At 54.3% G+C, this 16,413-nt stretch overlaps 1 protein-coding gene across 3 annotated transcripts in view; it reads left to right on the top strand.

Annotated features, from left to right (window-relative positions):
* ADCK1 (aarF domain containing kinase 1) overlaps positions 1 to 16,413 on the top strand; it is a 113,787-nt gene that overhangs the window by 52,168 nt on the left and 45,206 nt on the right. For all 3 annotated transcript variants that reach the window (XM_036012757.1, XM_028506803.2, XM_036012761.1), the window contains one exon: positions 14,785 to 14,943. In XM_036012757.1, the coding sequence (XP_035868650.1) occupies positions 14,785 to 14,943 (159 nt within the window). The remainder of the gene's footprint in view (positions 1 to 14,784; positions 14,944 to 16,413) is intronic.

The raw sequence follows: 16,413 nt of genomic DNA on the forward strand, positions 1-16,413 counted from the left end.
GGCTGCCTTTGGCATCCCTTGGCTTGCAGAGGCGTCACCCTGATCTCTGCCTTCGTGCTCACCTGGCGCTCTCCCTGGGTGCCTGGCGTTTTTGTGTCCGAATTTCCCTGTTTTGTAAGGACGCACTCATATTGGACAAGGACCCACTCTATGCCAGTATGACCTCTTCTTCACTAATTATATCTGCAACGGCACTACTTCCGAATATGGTCACCCTCTGAAGCACTGAGAGGTGCAATTCGGGCTGTAACAGAAAGGTGCATTACGTCTTTCGTAGTTGTGAGGGTCAGACCTGCAGCTTGAATGAGCTGAGGCCAAAAGGCAGATGTCGTGTGTCATGTAACTGAAGTTTAGCAAGTGCTGGGGTAGAGTTGGTTTTGGGGGGGCTCTTCCAGGATCCCTCTTTGTCTCTTCTCCCTGCAGCTCAGCTCTATTCACAGATCGATCCTCCATGAACAGCCGCCACTGGCGGCTCTCAGCCTCGCCTCTTCCCACCCGTTTCACTTTATAGGATTCCAGATTAGGACTCTGACCCAATTAATGTAAGTTAGACGCTATACTGGGTTGAACGGTGTCCCCCTCGTGCCTCCCCCGATTCATGCCTACCTAGACCCCGAGAGTGTGCACTGAGGTTTTAGAAGATGACAGGAAGTAACTTAAGATGAGTTTACGCTGGGTTAGGGCGAGCCCTCAATGATACGTGTGGTGATAGAAACAGACTAGAGCAACGCAGCCACGGACCAAGGAACTGCAAAGGTTGCTGGCAGCCACGAGGAGCTGGGAAGAGGCAAGGAGGCTTCTTCCCTGGAGCCTGCAGGGGAAACGCAGGGCTGCCAGCACCTGGATTTCAGACTTCCAGCTGCCCGAACTGTGAGACAGTAAATTTCTGCTGTTTGCAGCCACCCGGTGTGTGGTAATTTGTTATGGTAGCCCTGGAAAACAAGTACCGATGTCTGCTCTCAGACCGATGGAACAAGATGTGACCCCTCTCATTTAAACCCCAACGTTAGAGTTGGACTGGGATAGGAAGCAGCAAGGCAGGAAAAGGCATCAAGCTAGGTAAAGCGGAAAAACCATCCGTAGTCATGTCAGTGGATAGTAATGCTACACTTTCTGTTTACTTGTTACTTGTCGTGTAGTACATACTGGCTGGATGTTTTATAGGCATTGTTTCTAACTCATAATAATTCTGCAGGGTTGGTAGATTTTACCATTCCAGTTTTCCAGAGGAGGAAGCAGAAGCCCTGAGAGGTTAGGTAGTAGCCAAAGTCACGTAGGTAGAAGAAGCAGAACCACTTCTGAGCTCTGTTGCCTAAGCCTCACCCCTCCGGCTCGGCAGCTGCTAGTGCTGAGCCAGGCTGGTTCCTGGAGGGCAGTCGCATGGCTGTTGGAGGTGGGCCTGGTGCAAGTTTTAGGGCGACACTACAGGCTGCAGGTCTGAGAAGTGGTGTTAAGTCAAATCAGCTAATTGTGTGTGTTTGTGTATGTGTATGTATGCATGCATACGTGTGTGTCTGTGTGCAAGCCCCTGTGACTGAAGGAGAGACATTTCAGGCAGAGTCAGCCAGCAGTGCAGGATGGATGCAGGGGCCGAGGCAGGAGCCGAGGCAGGAGCCACTCGAGGAGCCTCTTCCCATCATCTGCATCTGGGGAATGGAGCCTTCTTAGCCGGACCTGGGGTGGGGCCCGTTGTTTTCCCCTCGCCATCCCTGTGGAGCTCAGAGTAAGTGTCTCAGGCTGGGCAGTGAGTCAGGAGGCCACAAACCCAAGGACAAACGGCACAGCCACTGTTCTTGAAGGAGCTGCCCTGACGGCTGACCCCACACCCTCTGGGACTGCCAGAGGGGCAGCAGGTCCCCCTCTTCTTGAACAGAACTCAAGGCCCACCTTCGCCTCCCCAGGGAGAGTGGAGGGAGTGTCCTGCAGGCTGCTGGTGGCGTGGGCAGGCTGGACGTGACTGCAGTGGTTCTGATGCCTTCTTCCTGTGTCCTGGTGAGGCCCGGGGTGGAAGCAATGGCTTGAAGGAGCCGCAGGTCCTGCCCCGTCTCACAGTGAACGTGATTACCAACTTTGATCCCGTGTTCACAGGGTGAGAAGGGATGGCTCCAAGACAAGGGCTCTGGGGAAGGTGGTTTTGTGGGAAGGTCAGGAGCTGCCAGTGCAGGGGTGGAGACGTGGTGCAGGAAGAGAAGGCAGCTGGTGACTCTGGTCTTAGACCAGCTGCCACGCCCGTGCAGACGGAGATGAATCCTGTGGGGAGGCAGGGAAATGCGTTGTCTCCTGTAACCCTCCAGCTGCCCAAGGCTGGAGAGGTTGAGTCACGTGCCTGAGGTCGCACAGAGAGTACGAGGCTGAGTCCAGAACCCACGCTCCTAACCCGTGCCCTGCCACTCTCTGAAAGCAGCCCTGTGCTCCTCACAGAGTTTCCCGGCCTTGCAGGTTAGGGCCTCTCGCTGCACTCCCAGGGGGAGGTGGGCCAGGCAGGTGGAGAACCCCAGCAGGTCAAGGAACTGGTTGTTTATTACGTGTTCTCTGTCCCTGCAGTGTGTTAGATGTTTTCACACATAAGATCTCATTTAGGACCCACAACAGCTCGGTGAGGTATGTGTCCCGTTCCCCATGTTTCCCAGGTGTAGAGGCCGAGGTTCGGAGATGCTGAGTAACTCATTCAGGATCACGCAGCAGGACAGCGAGCGCCTCAGCTGGGAACGGAACCTGAGTATTGCTTGACCACAGAGGAAACTGTACTCCAATCACCGGGGGGCGGGGGGCCTGGGTTCACGGCCACGGTGATGGGCCTGTGAGGCCCAGTCTGCCTCTGAGGGCCATGTTCTTCCCTCTGGCATCACACCAGTCTGCCCTCTCCCCTTCAGTCCGGGACTTGTGCTGCCTGCCAGCCAGTTAGATGGTGGCAGAGGGGGAGCTCTGAGAGGTGCGGGTGGCTGAGCTCTTCTCCTTGACCTCCCCTCTGGACAAGGTGCCGCCCCTCTGTGTGCACAGGCTGGGGCTGGGGCTGAGGGTGAGGGTGGTCTGCCGTCCCTCATGGCTTCTCAGAGCTGGGCCCTTCTCCAGGGAAGAGCCCCCTCTCCTTCTGCTGCCCCCCGCTTGCCGTCTACCTGATGCAGCAGAGGGAGGCCAGCCCTCCACGTCTGCCTGATTTATGTTCATCGTTGAAACAATAATGTTTAATCTCGAAAGGGCTAATCAATTTTTTATGCTGATTATGAATAGGCCAGCTGTGCCTGCTTCTTTATTCATGGAGCTTCGGGAACAAGCCGGCGTCCCAGGCCAGGCTCCCTCAGCGATTTCCGCCGTGGGAGGCCCTGCGTCGGGACTGCTCCTTGGTGGCCTTGCCTGCGCCACTTTGGAGGCGACTCCCGGTGTGGGTTCATGTGTGTGAGCATGCGTTTGTCTTCGGGGGGCAAGCTGATACCAGGTGGAGAACCAGGTTTCAGTGTGTGTGTGTGCGTGTGCATGCGTGCCTGTGTGTGCACAGAGGGTGGTTGGGATGGGCTGGGGCACAGTGCAGGGAGTGCAGGATAGGAGGTTAGAGTTACAGGATCACAGGGTCAGGACGTGCTCCAACACCCTCCCGTTACGTGTGGGGAATTAAGACCCCGAAGGGACAGAGGTAGGACTAGCACCCTAGTCCCCTTACTCAGAGGGCGGGACTCCTTCCACAGTGGTACAAATGGACGGAGAGAGTCAGAAGAAGGTACTGCATATACTCCTGACACAACTCTGACATCTCCGAGGAGCTTATGTTTTAAGTACAGAATGGGCTACAGACATAACTCCTAGGAGGTCAAGACAAGACGAGGGCAAGTGTTCAGGTGGGGGCCACAGCTCTCAGGAGTGCCCGAGTGGGCTGCACAGAGGGCGCGAGTGCACAGAGGGGGGAGGTGACCCTGGAGCAGGGCTGAGGGCTGTGCATGGGAGAAGCAGCCGCAAGGCCTGGAGAGGCCACTCTGGGTGGAGTGCCTGAGCCGACAAGTGGAGGCAGGGCTGAGGATGACGTCGTTGGTTGGCATTGGGGAGCTATCTGAACCTTGAGGGAGACTGTAGGGGCTGGTGTCTCCTGGGCCTGGAGCTGGAAGCAAGGAGCCTTGGGCCCATGTCGTCGGGGCAGGAACCCGGCGGGGGCACACAGCTTGGCTGTCCCACAGGCGGGGGCTCCTGCGTGTTTGCACCCTCCGCCGCCTTTCTCCCTCTGGGACTTCACTGATCGTTCGTTCATTCATTTGCTGACTCAGCACATGTTTACTGAGCTTCTGTTGTGTGGGCCCCAGGGGCTGTGTGGGTGAGCACGACACTGTCACTGGGCATGGCAGCTGTGGCACAAGCGATCAAAACAATGAAGATGTTATGGCACTTGTGGTAAGGGCCATGAGGGGGAAGTTTAGGGTGCTGAGTTCGGGGTGGCCCGGGGGGCCTTTCGGAGGAAGTGGTGGGTAAGCGGAGACCAGGGATGATAGTTAGGGGAAGGGAGGGTTGGACAGAGAGAAAGAAGAGTGCAGAGCCTCCGGGTGGGGAGAGCGTGGGTTTGTCCAGGGACGGAAAGGGAGTGCCGGCGGCAGGGCAGAGGGACACGGGGAGAGGGAGCTGGGGAGGGGCGCCCGGCCTGTGCAGGAGGTCCCTGGTTGGCAGCCACTTACGGGCGCCGTGGGTAGAGTGACATACCCGGGCTGCAGTGGCTTCTGCAGGGCACCGGTGGGACAAGGAGACCAACTAGGCTTTGTGGTTGTCCAGGCTAGGGGGATGGTGGCTCTGATGAAGAGTGTAGGGACGCATTTGGGAGACAGTCGGCGAATTAAGTGGACAGGGGCCGAGGGAGAGGGAGATGCGACAACAATGGACTCCCAGGTTCTGGCATGACAGTGGGGGCAGCCTCAGAAGTGGCCGCAGGGTGAAGGGGACGGTGGGGGCGGGTGTGTTAGCAGGTCATCCCACTGTCAGTTTGGGGGAAGATTTTTCTTTTTTAAATGGGGCTGGGATTTGCACGGTGTCCCCCTCTCTCCTCAGAGCAGAAGGGGTGGGTTGGTGATCAGAGAAGGCTGGTGAGTCCTTTGTGGGGCAGAATAGTTTGGGGTTCTGCACCCAGAGGCTGGGACCCCATCGGGTTTCTGGTTTACAAATATGAAAAAAATGTCATCAGCACCCTGATCTAGTGAGAACACTCTGTGTGTGTGTGTGTGTGTGTGTGTGTGTGTGTCTCCATGTCCCTGTAAGTGGCTTTGGAGCAGGAGAGGCCGCAGCTTTAACAGCTGGAGCAGCCTCTGCAAATCACCTGTGTCACCACCACAGTGGTGAGAAGTCTCTGGCAGCCCCACTGCCCTCCTCGTCTTTGCTGTGAGAAGTGAGGACGGTGGTTCTGTGGGAGGTTTAAGAGGAAACGGGGCTCCTGGGGAGGAGCCACTGGGGAAGATGTCATTACAGCCAGGTAGCCGTTAGGATTTGGCCTGGGGGCTGGGGAGGAATGATATGTAAGAGGCAGCCAGGGGAGGAGAAGACCCCTTCCTCCTGGACCAGAAACAGGGACGGGTGCTGAGTTGTCACCTGGCACAGCAGAGCTGGAAGCCGCGATGTGCCCTCCTGGTGCCACATCGTGGAGTTCACCCTTGTCTCGTGTCCCCCACACTGAGTGTGCACCCTCTTCTCTTGCTCCTCAGCTTTCTACTCTCACCTCAGCCCTGGGAAATACAGCAAACAGGTAAAAATAGACGTGTGCTGAGAGTGGTTACATGAATGCTCTGTCTACATCAGGGGTCGGCAAGCTGTTTCCGTCAAGGGCCTGTGTTAGGTCCCTATTGCTGCTGAAGCAAATTGCCATAAATCTGGTGGCTCAAAACAATACACACTTGTTATCTTACCATTCTGTGGGCCAGACATTCAAAAATTCAGGTGTTGGCTGAATTTTTACCTTTTTTCCCCAGTACCGTTTAGCCCCCTTACACAGCACCCCCACTGCAGTTAGCACACTGTCGTCCATGCCCATGAGTCCCTCTTCCTCTCGGCGTTCCTTTCAGAGGCTGTGCGGGAGATTCTCTCTCTTGGCCTTGACTAGCTTCTGGAGGCTGCCGGAATCCCTTAGCTGGTGACCCCGCCCTTCACCATCAAAGCCAGCAGTGGAATCTTTACGTCTTTCTCCCTCCCCCCCCCCCCCCGCCCCGCCCCCAGCTGTCTCTCATCCTTTGACCTCTGTGTCCTCTGTCATTCCTCCGCTCTGACCTTCCTGCCTCCCTTTTATAGGGACCCTTGGGAGACGCTGGGCTTCCCCCGCGCTAGTCAAGGTACTCTTTCCATTTCAAGAGCCTTAACTTAATCACACATTTGGGGTTAAGGACATGGACATCTTTGGGGGGTGGCGTTTTGCTGCCTACCGCAAGGCCAGACAGTCGATATTTTAGGTTTTGCAGACCACACACTCTGTCACAACAGCTAAACCCTGCCGTTGCGGAGCAGGGTGAGAGCGGACTAGACAGCGTGTGCTGAATGAGCACGCTGTGTCCTGATAAAACTTCCCTCATGGACACGGGAGTAATTTCCTGTAATTTTCACATGTCACAGAATACTTTTCCTCCTATTTTCCTCAAACACTTAAAAACATGGAAAAGCATCCTTAGCTCTCTTGGGCTATACGGAAAACAGGCCTCGGCTTGGATTTGGCCCACAGGCTAGAGCGTGATGCCCCCTGCTCTAGATGCATAATTTCCTTTGACGTTTGGAATGCCCCTACCAAGTGGGTGTTGTTATTACCACTCCCATTCTGCAGAAGGTCAGTGAAGCGAAATAGTTCGCCACATGGCTACATGGTGGCAGAAAGGGCTGCCGGCATGAGAGCTGGTGTTTTTCACCGCTGCTCCCCTTTGCTGGGTCAAGCTAGACCCAGTAGTGTGTGTGTGCTTCTCCTAAATGTGGGCATTGTCCTCCCAGGAAACTCAGGAAGTCTGGGTTTACCTCCTTTGAAAATCCCTGGGCCCTGCTGTTACCACGTGCAGAGAGAATCTGGAAAACTTGCTGAGAGAGACATGCACAGGTGTTCCAGGAAGATTGCAAGGGCTTGGGTACTGGAACTCTCTGTCTGGGGCTCTGAGGCACGGGGACCCAGCCAAGGCCCGTCTGCTGTGTGGCTGTTTGCCACCTCCCGGGAGTGGAGGGAGTCTGTCCTCATGGCAAATGCTGCTGTCGTAAGTAAAGGAGGCTCTGTTTTCTCTCCTATGTTTTCAGGCATGGGAACACCTGAAGGTTGTTGGAAAAAGGCCTTTGGGGTTTTGTGAAGGTGAGCTCATCAGGTTTTCGAATCCCTGGGCCTTGCTGGAAATGTGTGTGAGCCCCTGTGGCTGGCCTTTCTCCCTATGGGCGGAGCTGTGGATGTAGGAACCCTCCCCGGTGTTGGGGGGACCCGGGGAGCCCAGGCCGTCCTGGAACCTGGGTTGGGTTTGCTGGCCATCTTCTGTCTGGCTCTCTCCTGTCGCCCTCTCAATCCTCTCATTAATGGTTCGCATGAGCTGCTCCCTCTGCCCGGGTGGCCCGTCCTTCATTTCTGCAGCTAGGTAGCTGGCTCCCTGGCCTTCAGTCTCAGTCCTTCGATACCGCCTCAGAGGAGCCCTCCCTGCCCAGGTTTAATCCTCCGAACACAGGCGCTAAATGGTGCCAGCTACCTCCCCCCTCATAGTATTGATCACAGATGGCTATATTGTGTTTATTTGTGCTTACTTGATTAATTCCTGTGTCCCCACTGGACTTCAGGTTCCCATGGTGACTCCAGAGGGCGGAGGCTGTACCCGATTTGGACTCACTCCGCACTGAGTCCCCAGTAGACCAGCACCGTGCCCTCACATATTCGTAACTCAGCACCCATTTGACAGACGAGTAAACAAGTGGCCTGTAGCAAATATGTTCCTCCCTCTAGAATGGGGCAATTATGTCTCCTCTACCTAACTCAAGAGAAGGTTGAGAATTACGTGAGAGCACTTTGAGGGCAACAAACACGCGTAAGTAAGGAGTTATCCGTGGTGGGACGTTCAGTCCTACAGAGCAGAGATATCCGGACATCCCTTATGCGAGCCCACACTCAAATTCAGAGAAGAGGGGGTGCGTCTTCACGTGAGCTGACTCGCAGGGGAAGGTGTAGAGCTCAGCCTGCCTGAGTCTCAGGCCTGAGTCCTGGCACCAGCACCTGTCTCTCGGCCCTCTTATGGGTTGCGAGCACTTGGCCCCTTAGCACCTCACGCCTCCCGGGACGGCCCATCACCTCTGCACTCAGACCTCCCGCCCAGGGGCTGTCTGCCTGGGCGGCTCCGGCTGTGGGGGTCCCTGGCTTCACACTGCAGTGTCTAGGATCTGTGGGTGCTTCTGCCCCAGAGATCTCTGTCACAGGCAGAGACACAGGCAGCGTCACCCTGTGAGGCTGTACAAGTTATTAAGATGAGGAACATTGAAAGGTTAGATTTATGACAGCCAACAGTGGATTATGAAGAATAATTTATCAAATGTCAGCGCCTGCAGCCTACAATTTACAGAAGGTTTGCTTAAGCTGAGGAGATCTGATTGGACTGCCCCCTCCCCCATCCCTAATGAATGACAGATCTAATGGATGGCTTCCCAGGCTGGCCAGCCACACTGGGTGTTTATCTGCTTTTTTATTAATCATTATTATCACAATATTTCCACAGAGTCCCTCCTCCCACAGCTCTCGAAGTGCCCAGCACCAGGGGGGCTTCTTTGGCCCGCTTGAAGGAACTGTAGCCACTTCTGATGGGCGTTTTACTTATCCTGGAGTATCTGGAAGGTCCAAAGTCCCCTCACCAAGAAGAAGTTAGGGAAAAATGAAACTCATGTCCATTTGATCATTTGGAAATAGCACTTACTACGTGTCAGGTGCCTTGGATGCAGAGCTGAGCAAAAACAGACATCTGTGTGGTCCTGACGGGAGGAGGGACATTAAGCAAATTCAAACCAAGGCAGAAGTGCAGCTGTGGACTTGCCCTTGAGGGGAGTACTTGAACTCTGGGAACGTACACAGGGAGGCTTCCTTGAGCAGGTGACCATTGAGCCGTGGCTTGAAGGATGAGTTTACCTGAATGAGGAGGGAGAAGAGCCTTCTGGACACGGGACAGCATGTGCAAAGGCCCTGTGGTGCGCAGGGAGGGAGTGTGCCGGTGGTGGAAGAGGCCCAGAGAGCTGGAGTCAGTGCGGGGTGGGGGGGGGGCGGGGGGGGGGGGGATGGGGCAGGAGAGGTAGGTGGGGTCAAGCCTGTGGGTTATGATAAGGGTTTTGGTGCCCGGGGAGCTGGTGAAATGGCTTGAGCAGAGAGAAGTTATGCGGTTGGCTTATGTTTGGAAACTCACCTGTGTGTGGAGGCTGGCGTAGAGGAGAAAGGAGTGTGAGTGGGCGGGTCAGGCAGGAGGTTGTCACTGTCGCTGGGTAAAGGGGGACCGTGGCTCCTACTCGCTGACAGGAAGGAATGAGAGCCTGGAGCTGCTGACCCTGTCCAGTGCCCTTTTCATTGGACCGTGCTGCCCTCTTCCTGGAGGCATCAGATGGGGCACCTGCTCCATAAGCCAGGTATGGGGGGTCTCCTATAGGCTGTACTCCAGACACATTATGTGTATTGCTTCATAAAACAACTCTATGAGGTGGCTACTGAAATTCCCCTTCTACAGAGGAGAAAACTGAGATACAGAGGGGTTACATACTGCCCGAGCTGGGGCACCCAGGGAGCCAGAATTTGAGCCTGGGTGTTTGACTGAGGGCCTGCGTCCGAATCACTCTGCCCTGATGGTCTCAGGTTCCGCTGCCGGCCCCTTCCTTCCTTTCTTCCCAGCTTGGCAGTAGCAGCACCTCATAGCTCTGCAGAATGGACAGTTTGATCTCTCCAAGCCTCAGAGAGAACACAAACTCCGTGGAAGACAGGGTCTGCGTGTTCTTGAGCTGTTACTGTTATTATTTTTATTATAATAAATTGCTGTGAGTGGGAAGCTGGGGGCGGGGTACTCCCACGTCGAGGCAGGGCAGCTGGGGCGTGGGGAGCGGGAGAGACACTCGATGACTGTGCCCTCCCCGGGCCCCCCAGGGTCTACATGGTGATACTGGAGCGTCGGGCGCAGCAGCCCGGGCAGGAGTCACTGTCTCCAGCAGGCCTGCTGACGTGCAGGTGTGTTCTACAAGGGCTGCTGCCTTCTGCCGGACTGAGGTCTGTCTGCTTGTGGCCAGGGACTGCGTCTGTTATGTTGGCCCACGTGCCCAGCGGGGTTTCCGCCATGTGGTGTTCTTCTAGCCTGCAGTAAGTGCAGGGTGGGCAAAAGTAGGCTTACAGTTGTTTGCATGGAAAATAATACAACGATTAATACACAAATAAACTGTTTCATATACTCACGACTGTGAACGTACTTCCCCCACCGTGTCTGTTGACTGGCTGAAGCTGAGGAATGGCAAATTGGTTTCATTTCCCACGTTCACGCTGGTCCCTTGATAGTGGCTGCTGGGAGCTCTGTGTGGAGAGGGATTCTGGGGCTCGGCCTGGGCCCAGCAGAAAGGAATGCTGGGATTGGGAGGTCTGGTACAGGTGTGTTTGGGGTGTATGAATTAGCCATTGCTGCGTAACAAATTACCCCAGAACTTAGCGTCTTCAAACAACAAACATTTGCTCTCTTAGTTTGTGTGGGTCAGGCTCCGGCTCAGAGTCTCTCCCGAGGGGGCGGTGAGGCCGTCCGCCGGGGCTGCGCCACCTGGAGGCCTGCGGGGGCCTCCCGAGTGCCCTCCTGGCGAGGTAGCCTGCTCCCCTGGGGCCGGCGATCTGAGAGATGGCCCGGTGACAGCGCAGAAGTCGCACAGGACCCTTCCTCCACACGCGGTTTGTCAGGAGGGGCACCGAGCCCAGCTCACATGCCAGCAGCAGGGAGCCGGCTCCACCTTGCACAAGCAGGAGTAGTTAAGCACTTAGGAACGTCCTCTGAAACCGCCGCAGGGGGAGCAAGAGTGCGTGTGCCACCCGTTTGCCCTCACTGGCAGTCAGGTGTGACTGTAGGAAGTACAGGAACGACTTCCTGCCACCTTGTTTTGGGCAGCGTATGGACCCTGGCCAGTGTTTTCTGCTCTTAAAAGCACCCCTAAACCCCCCCCCCCCAAAAAAAAAGCAGACCATAGAAAGCTAGAGAAACTTTTTTCCTGATTATTTTTCCTTTTTTTAGACAAGGACATCGATATATTTGAATCATGGGCCGACAGTAATTAAAAAGCACATAACTAGTCATTCTAAAATGCAGTTGTTTTGCTTAATTGATTTTTGCCGCCGGACCCAGAGGAAAACAAAAAGGACCGGGGGAGCGAAAGCCTCAGACGGGGAGACAGGTTGCTGCGAGCGGCTGGAGGCTGCCGAGGGCCCCGCTGGAGTCTAATTGCTGCCCGCGCGGCAGTTTGTTTCTGCTGATGTTCCTCCGCCGCCGGGAGGGCTGGGGGGCCGGGCCTCACTGGAGGGGGTGTCGTTTGTTTCAGCCACGTGGGGGGTGTAATTCTGCTTTCAGGACAGGGTCTGCTTTTCCTTACTATCTATCAGCTTAAAATACTTCCGCTGAACACTTTGAATCAAGGTTCCATTTAGAGATACTTTATTCATATTTAATTACAGGCTGTAGCACCCATCTTTAATTACCTTTTTTATAAGCCAGCAAGGAACATCCACTAGCAATCAATTACTCTGTGTGTGTGTGTGTGTGTGTGTGTGTGTGTGTAAGCACAGGAGGGCATGGGCGTGTGACTTGCTCCCTGATAGAGAGAGGAGGTGGTAGGCCGGCCGGGGTGGGGTTGGGTGGGGTACCCGCCTGACAGGCTCCCTGGGTGGCGTGAGTGGTGCACCCTCATCTCCCATGCTTCTCTTTCCTTCCTCTGGTCACGCTGGGAATTTGGACAAGTGTTCAGAGCTGGGCCTCGTTCAGGGTGCTGAGTTGGCTCGGGCGCCTCCATTCCCCGGTGGGAGCAGGGAATTATGGGATGCCCCTCATCTCATCCCCTGGGGATGTGGCAGACCAGGCTTCATCTACCCTGGAGATCGGGATGCTTGTCTCGGCCCTTTCCTTTCTTCACCTCCCTTTGGCGTGCTCTTGGCAGCTATTTTTGTCACACAGCCCTAGTGATGCCATGTCACTCTTTGGTTGCAGTGACTCTACAGTGTCCCTGCAATGACACTGATTTGAAGACTGGTTGTGCTTCTCAGAGAATGAGCCAATATTCCCAGGGAGTGAGGTGAGATCACTCCCAAGGTCTTTTGCAGTGGGGAGACAGGCCGTTCTAACTGTCTGGGAGGCGAGGGTCCTAGTCCAGAGCTCTTGGCACTCCTTTAGGGACTAGCAGAGGGTTTCCAAAGGAACTTAATATTCATCTCATTATGTAATGGCCAGAACATTGCTAAGTAATACCTCCCTTAATTCCTGGATCCCCGTCCCAGCAAGAGAGTGGAGAGAGGATGGCAGTCATACTTACTGAGCCTCTTGGGGACTCCGGGCACCATGCCTGTGTTTCTTTAATTTATCCCAACTGGGGTGAGAACATATTGTATCAGTCAGAGCCCCTTCAATTGTGTGTGACAGAAAAGAATTCAAACCGCCTTGAGCAAAAAACAAAAACAAAAACAAAAAACAACAACAACAAAAAGGAATTATAGGGTGGGCATTCAGGTATGGCTAGACCAAGGGAGCTCAGCCATTGTGATAAGGATTTACTCTCTCTGTCTCTTGGCTTTGCTTTCCTCTTTGTTTCTTCTATGTGACCCCTGGCATCTCTAGGCTTCAAGTTCAATTTTAGCAGAAAGAAAGAATCCCTTCTCCTATAGTTGAAACAAAAGGAAAACAATTGAGTCCAATTGGACCAACTGGGTCATATGCCTGTCTCAGAACCAATCAGTGTGACCCAGGGTATTTAGGGTTCTGATTGGCTAGGTCTGGGTCTCACACCCACCCTGGGGTAACAGGCAGAATCCACCTGGGTAAACCCCACACATGACATGTGCTTTTACATTTGAGGCCTTTGGATTAGCAGAGTGTGAGAGCAGGAAGGTCCAGCCATTCAAAAGGAAGAAAGAGTTCATCCAGTTCTTCTCCAATGGACAGAATAATGGATTCATTCCTTCAACACATCTTTGTTACTGACTCATTCTAGGCCTGTTCTAGGTGCAGGGAATTCAAAGCAAACAAAATAGATAAAAGTCCCTGCCCACTGGGAGCTGATATTCTAATGACGTGTATGTGGATGGTGGCCTTTGTGTTCTCTTAATCCAAGGTCCAGGATAAAAGGTCTTGTGCAGAGAGACCCAGGGCTTCAGGGTGGATGATGGGGGAAGAATATGGCTGTCAGGGGGCCTGAACTCATAAAGGACGGAAAAAGATGGGTGAATAGTTGGGGAAGAAGGGATCAGTAGGCACCGGGAGGGGTACAGACAAAAACCCAATGAGGAAGAAGGGGGGCAAGGAAGCCAGTCCATACCCATCTTTCGTGACAGTGAAGTGTAGGCCCCTCCCACATTGCCTGGACCTTTGGCTTCTGCAGGATGTTGATAAATGGGATGGAGTTTAGTGAAAGCTAAAAAAATTGATGACAAGGCTGGAGGGAGTGATTTATGAGACAAGATTAGCAGAGTGACGGTGCTGCCTAGCAAACGGGGAGGGGATGGTGGCTGCGGGTCATGTGACTTTGGAAGTCCTCGGAGAGGAGAGGGCCTGAGGGGCTGGGTATCTGCTGCTGAAGGGGACAAAGGGAGGCAGGGGGCACAGGCTGAAGAGGCCTTGGCCTGTGAGCTGGGGGATGTGTGAGGAGGAGGGGAGGCGTGTGCCTGCACACTTGCCTCTGCACAGGTGTGCGCGCGGATGTCTGGGCTCTGCAGAGTCGGGAGGCTGTCCAGGGACTTCACGGAATGGAGAGGATGAGAATTTCAGCCTTGGTCAGTCTTGCAAAAGCCTTTTGGGGGCCTCCTTCCCATCTGGTGGTATATTTATATCTGGACCATGTAGGTGTGAACACTCAAGCCAGAAAGACTTTTTCCTTCAGGAAAATCAGTATGACATTTCTGAGAGGGAAGGAGGGAAGGCAGAAGGGAAGAGAAGATGGGAGAATAAAAGTATGTGTTCTACTTCGTAGAGGAAGTGAGGCACAGAAGGAACAGGGGGTCCGCCCCAGGCTGCCTGTGGGTGGCATTGCAGGTGAGGACCTAGGACAAGGCTTGGACCTACAGGCCCGGGATGGACTCTCTGCCGGGTGGCTGGGCTGAGGATGGGCTCAGGGACCCCTGTTGAGGCTGCTGCTCAGGCCGGAACAAGAGGTGGTTGTGGGGTCTGCAGCCTCCCACAAGGGTCCCTTAAGCTCTCCAGGTTGGTGGGGTTAGAAATCTCCCACCTGACCCCTGTCTTGGGTTGCCCTGGGTTCTGTAAACTTTTGATCACATCCATATGTGAGAGCCTTGGGGACACAGTGGTGGGTAATTAAACGGGAGGATTAGGAGCCGTTCTAAACATTCTAGAGAGCACTTGTTTTGCCTTAAGTTGGAGGTGGTCAGAACACCTTTGCACATGTATGAGAACATACCCTTCACACCTGTTTTCTGACTCTCCATATGCCTGGTGCGACTCTCTGTGGCAGCAAAGGGCCCAGGCAAGGAGCTGGGCTGGCATACAACTGACAGAGCAGAAAATCTGTTGTGGGGGCATCAGGTGGCACTGGCCTGGCCCATCCTCCTGGCCCCTCTCGCTGAACTGAGTCCTCTTAATGGCTCTATCCTCTTTCCACTCTTGACAGATCCCTGATTTGTTCGTGAGCTTTGATGAAACCCCTCTGGGGGCTGCCTCCCTGGCACAGGTCCATAAGGCGGTGCTGCATGACGGTCGGACGGTGGCCGTGAAGGTCCAGCACCCAAAGGTACAGACGCAGAGCTCGAAGGACATTCTCCTGATGGAGGTGAGGACCTGCCCCTTTCGCCTCCCTGCGTTTTCATTCTGTGTTTCCCTGCGATCCAGGCAGCGCCAGTGAACCTGGTTCAAGGCCGGTGGGTAGATGTGTCCCCTTGAGCAGCAGAGTGGGAGAGAGGAGCTTGTGACAATGCTGAGACCACAAGACCCTATGGCTGGGTTGGTCGGTTCTTCTTGATCCGTTCCTGGGGACTGCACTGGATGGTCTCAGAACACAATGAGCACCACTGGGGCCAAGGGGACCTGGGCAGAATGTTGAGAAGTGAGACAAACCAAAGGTGATTTCCTCAGGGTAGAAGAGTTACCTTGTAGTTTGTGAAATTATAACAAAAGAGAGCGTGTGGCCAACCAAGGGATACAAAAATGACAGGCAGATCACAAAGAAATATTTATGCAGATTTCACGTGTGCCCGTTTGATATGCTTTGAACGAACAAACGTGCGTGTGTAGAAATGGCCCTCGGAAAAGCTCTAGTGGAGACTGTGTCTCTGGACGTTGGATGTTTCGAGCTCTGTGCCCGGAGCAAAGGAGGGGGGCTGAGCCCGCTATGGCTTGGGCGGTAGCCAGCACCCTCCATGAGAGGTCCGAGGTCCATTTAAGCTGCCAGCATGTCCGGTCCCTTCCTTTTCTCTTTGCCTTTCCTTTGCTCCCTTTCCTCGTGTTGGACTCTTAGCTTATTCTTTCAACTCTGCCTAAACACACTCACTGAGTGTCTCTTCTGCATCAGGTGAAGGAGCAACATCTGCATCCCTGGGGAATTCCTCATGTCGTGGAGCAGCAGGTCTCTATGCAGACAGCCGTAGTGTGGGGACAGGAGCCCCATCCAGGGGGTGTCTAACGTGCCGGGAACACTATGCCTGGACTGATGAGGGCATCGAGGGGGCTTCACTGGGGAGCCCATGAGACAGCCAGGCAGGGGAAGGGCGGCCCAGCCTGTGCGAAGGCCCCCGGTCTTAGAGGAAGAGGTTGGAGAACTTTCACTGGTTCAGATGGTGTGAGCTGGAATGGTAGCAGGGGAGGTGCTGGGGAGGTAGTCAGGACAGAGCATGGAGGGCCTTGTCTTCCAGGCTCAGGCATGGAGAGTTTCACGTAATAAATACGTATTTACTACGGAACTGAGCTGATCTGATTTCCTCTTGTTGTTGGTGAGGATGTTATGATGAGATATGCATTAGAAATAAAAGTCTGTTGGCCACTCGGAGGGTGTATCTGAAGGAAGAAAGACTGTAGCTAGGGAGACTAATTGAGGGGCTGCTACAGTACTCCGAGAGAGAAATAATGATGTGAACCAAAGCAGTGGAATGGGGGTGGAGGAAAGGGGTGGGTCCCAGGAGTAGCATTGTTTGGACTATATTACCAGCTTTACAGGGGGTGGGGCCAAATACTGGTGTGAATGAGAAGGAAGAGACTAAAATAATCTGTGGGTTTCTGGCTTAAAAGTTTTGATTTCTTTAACCGT

Source organism: Phyllostomus discolor, chromosome 1 (assembly GCF_004126475.2).
Source record: "Phyllostomus discolor isolate MPI-MPIP mPhyDis1 chromosome 1, mPhyDis1.pri.v3, whole genome shotgun sequence".
Classification (NCBI taxonomy): Eukaryota; Metazoa; Chordata; class Mammalia; order Chiroptera; family Phyllostomidae; genus Phyllostomus; species Phyllostomus discolor.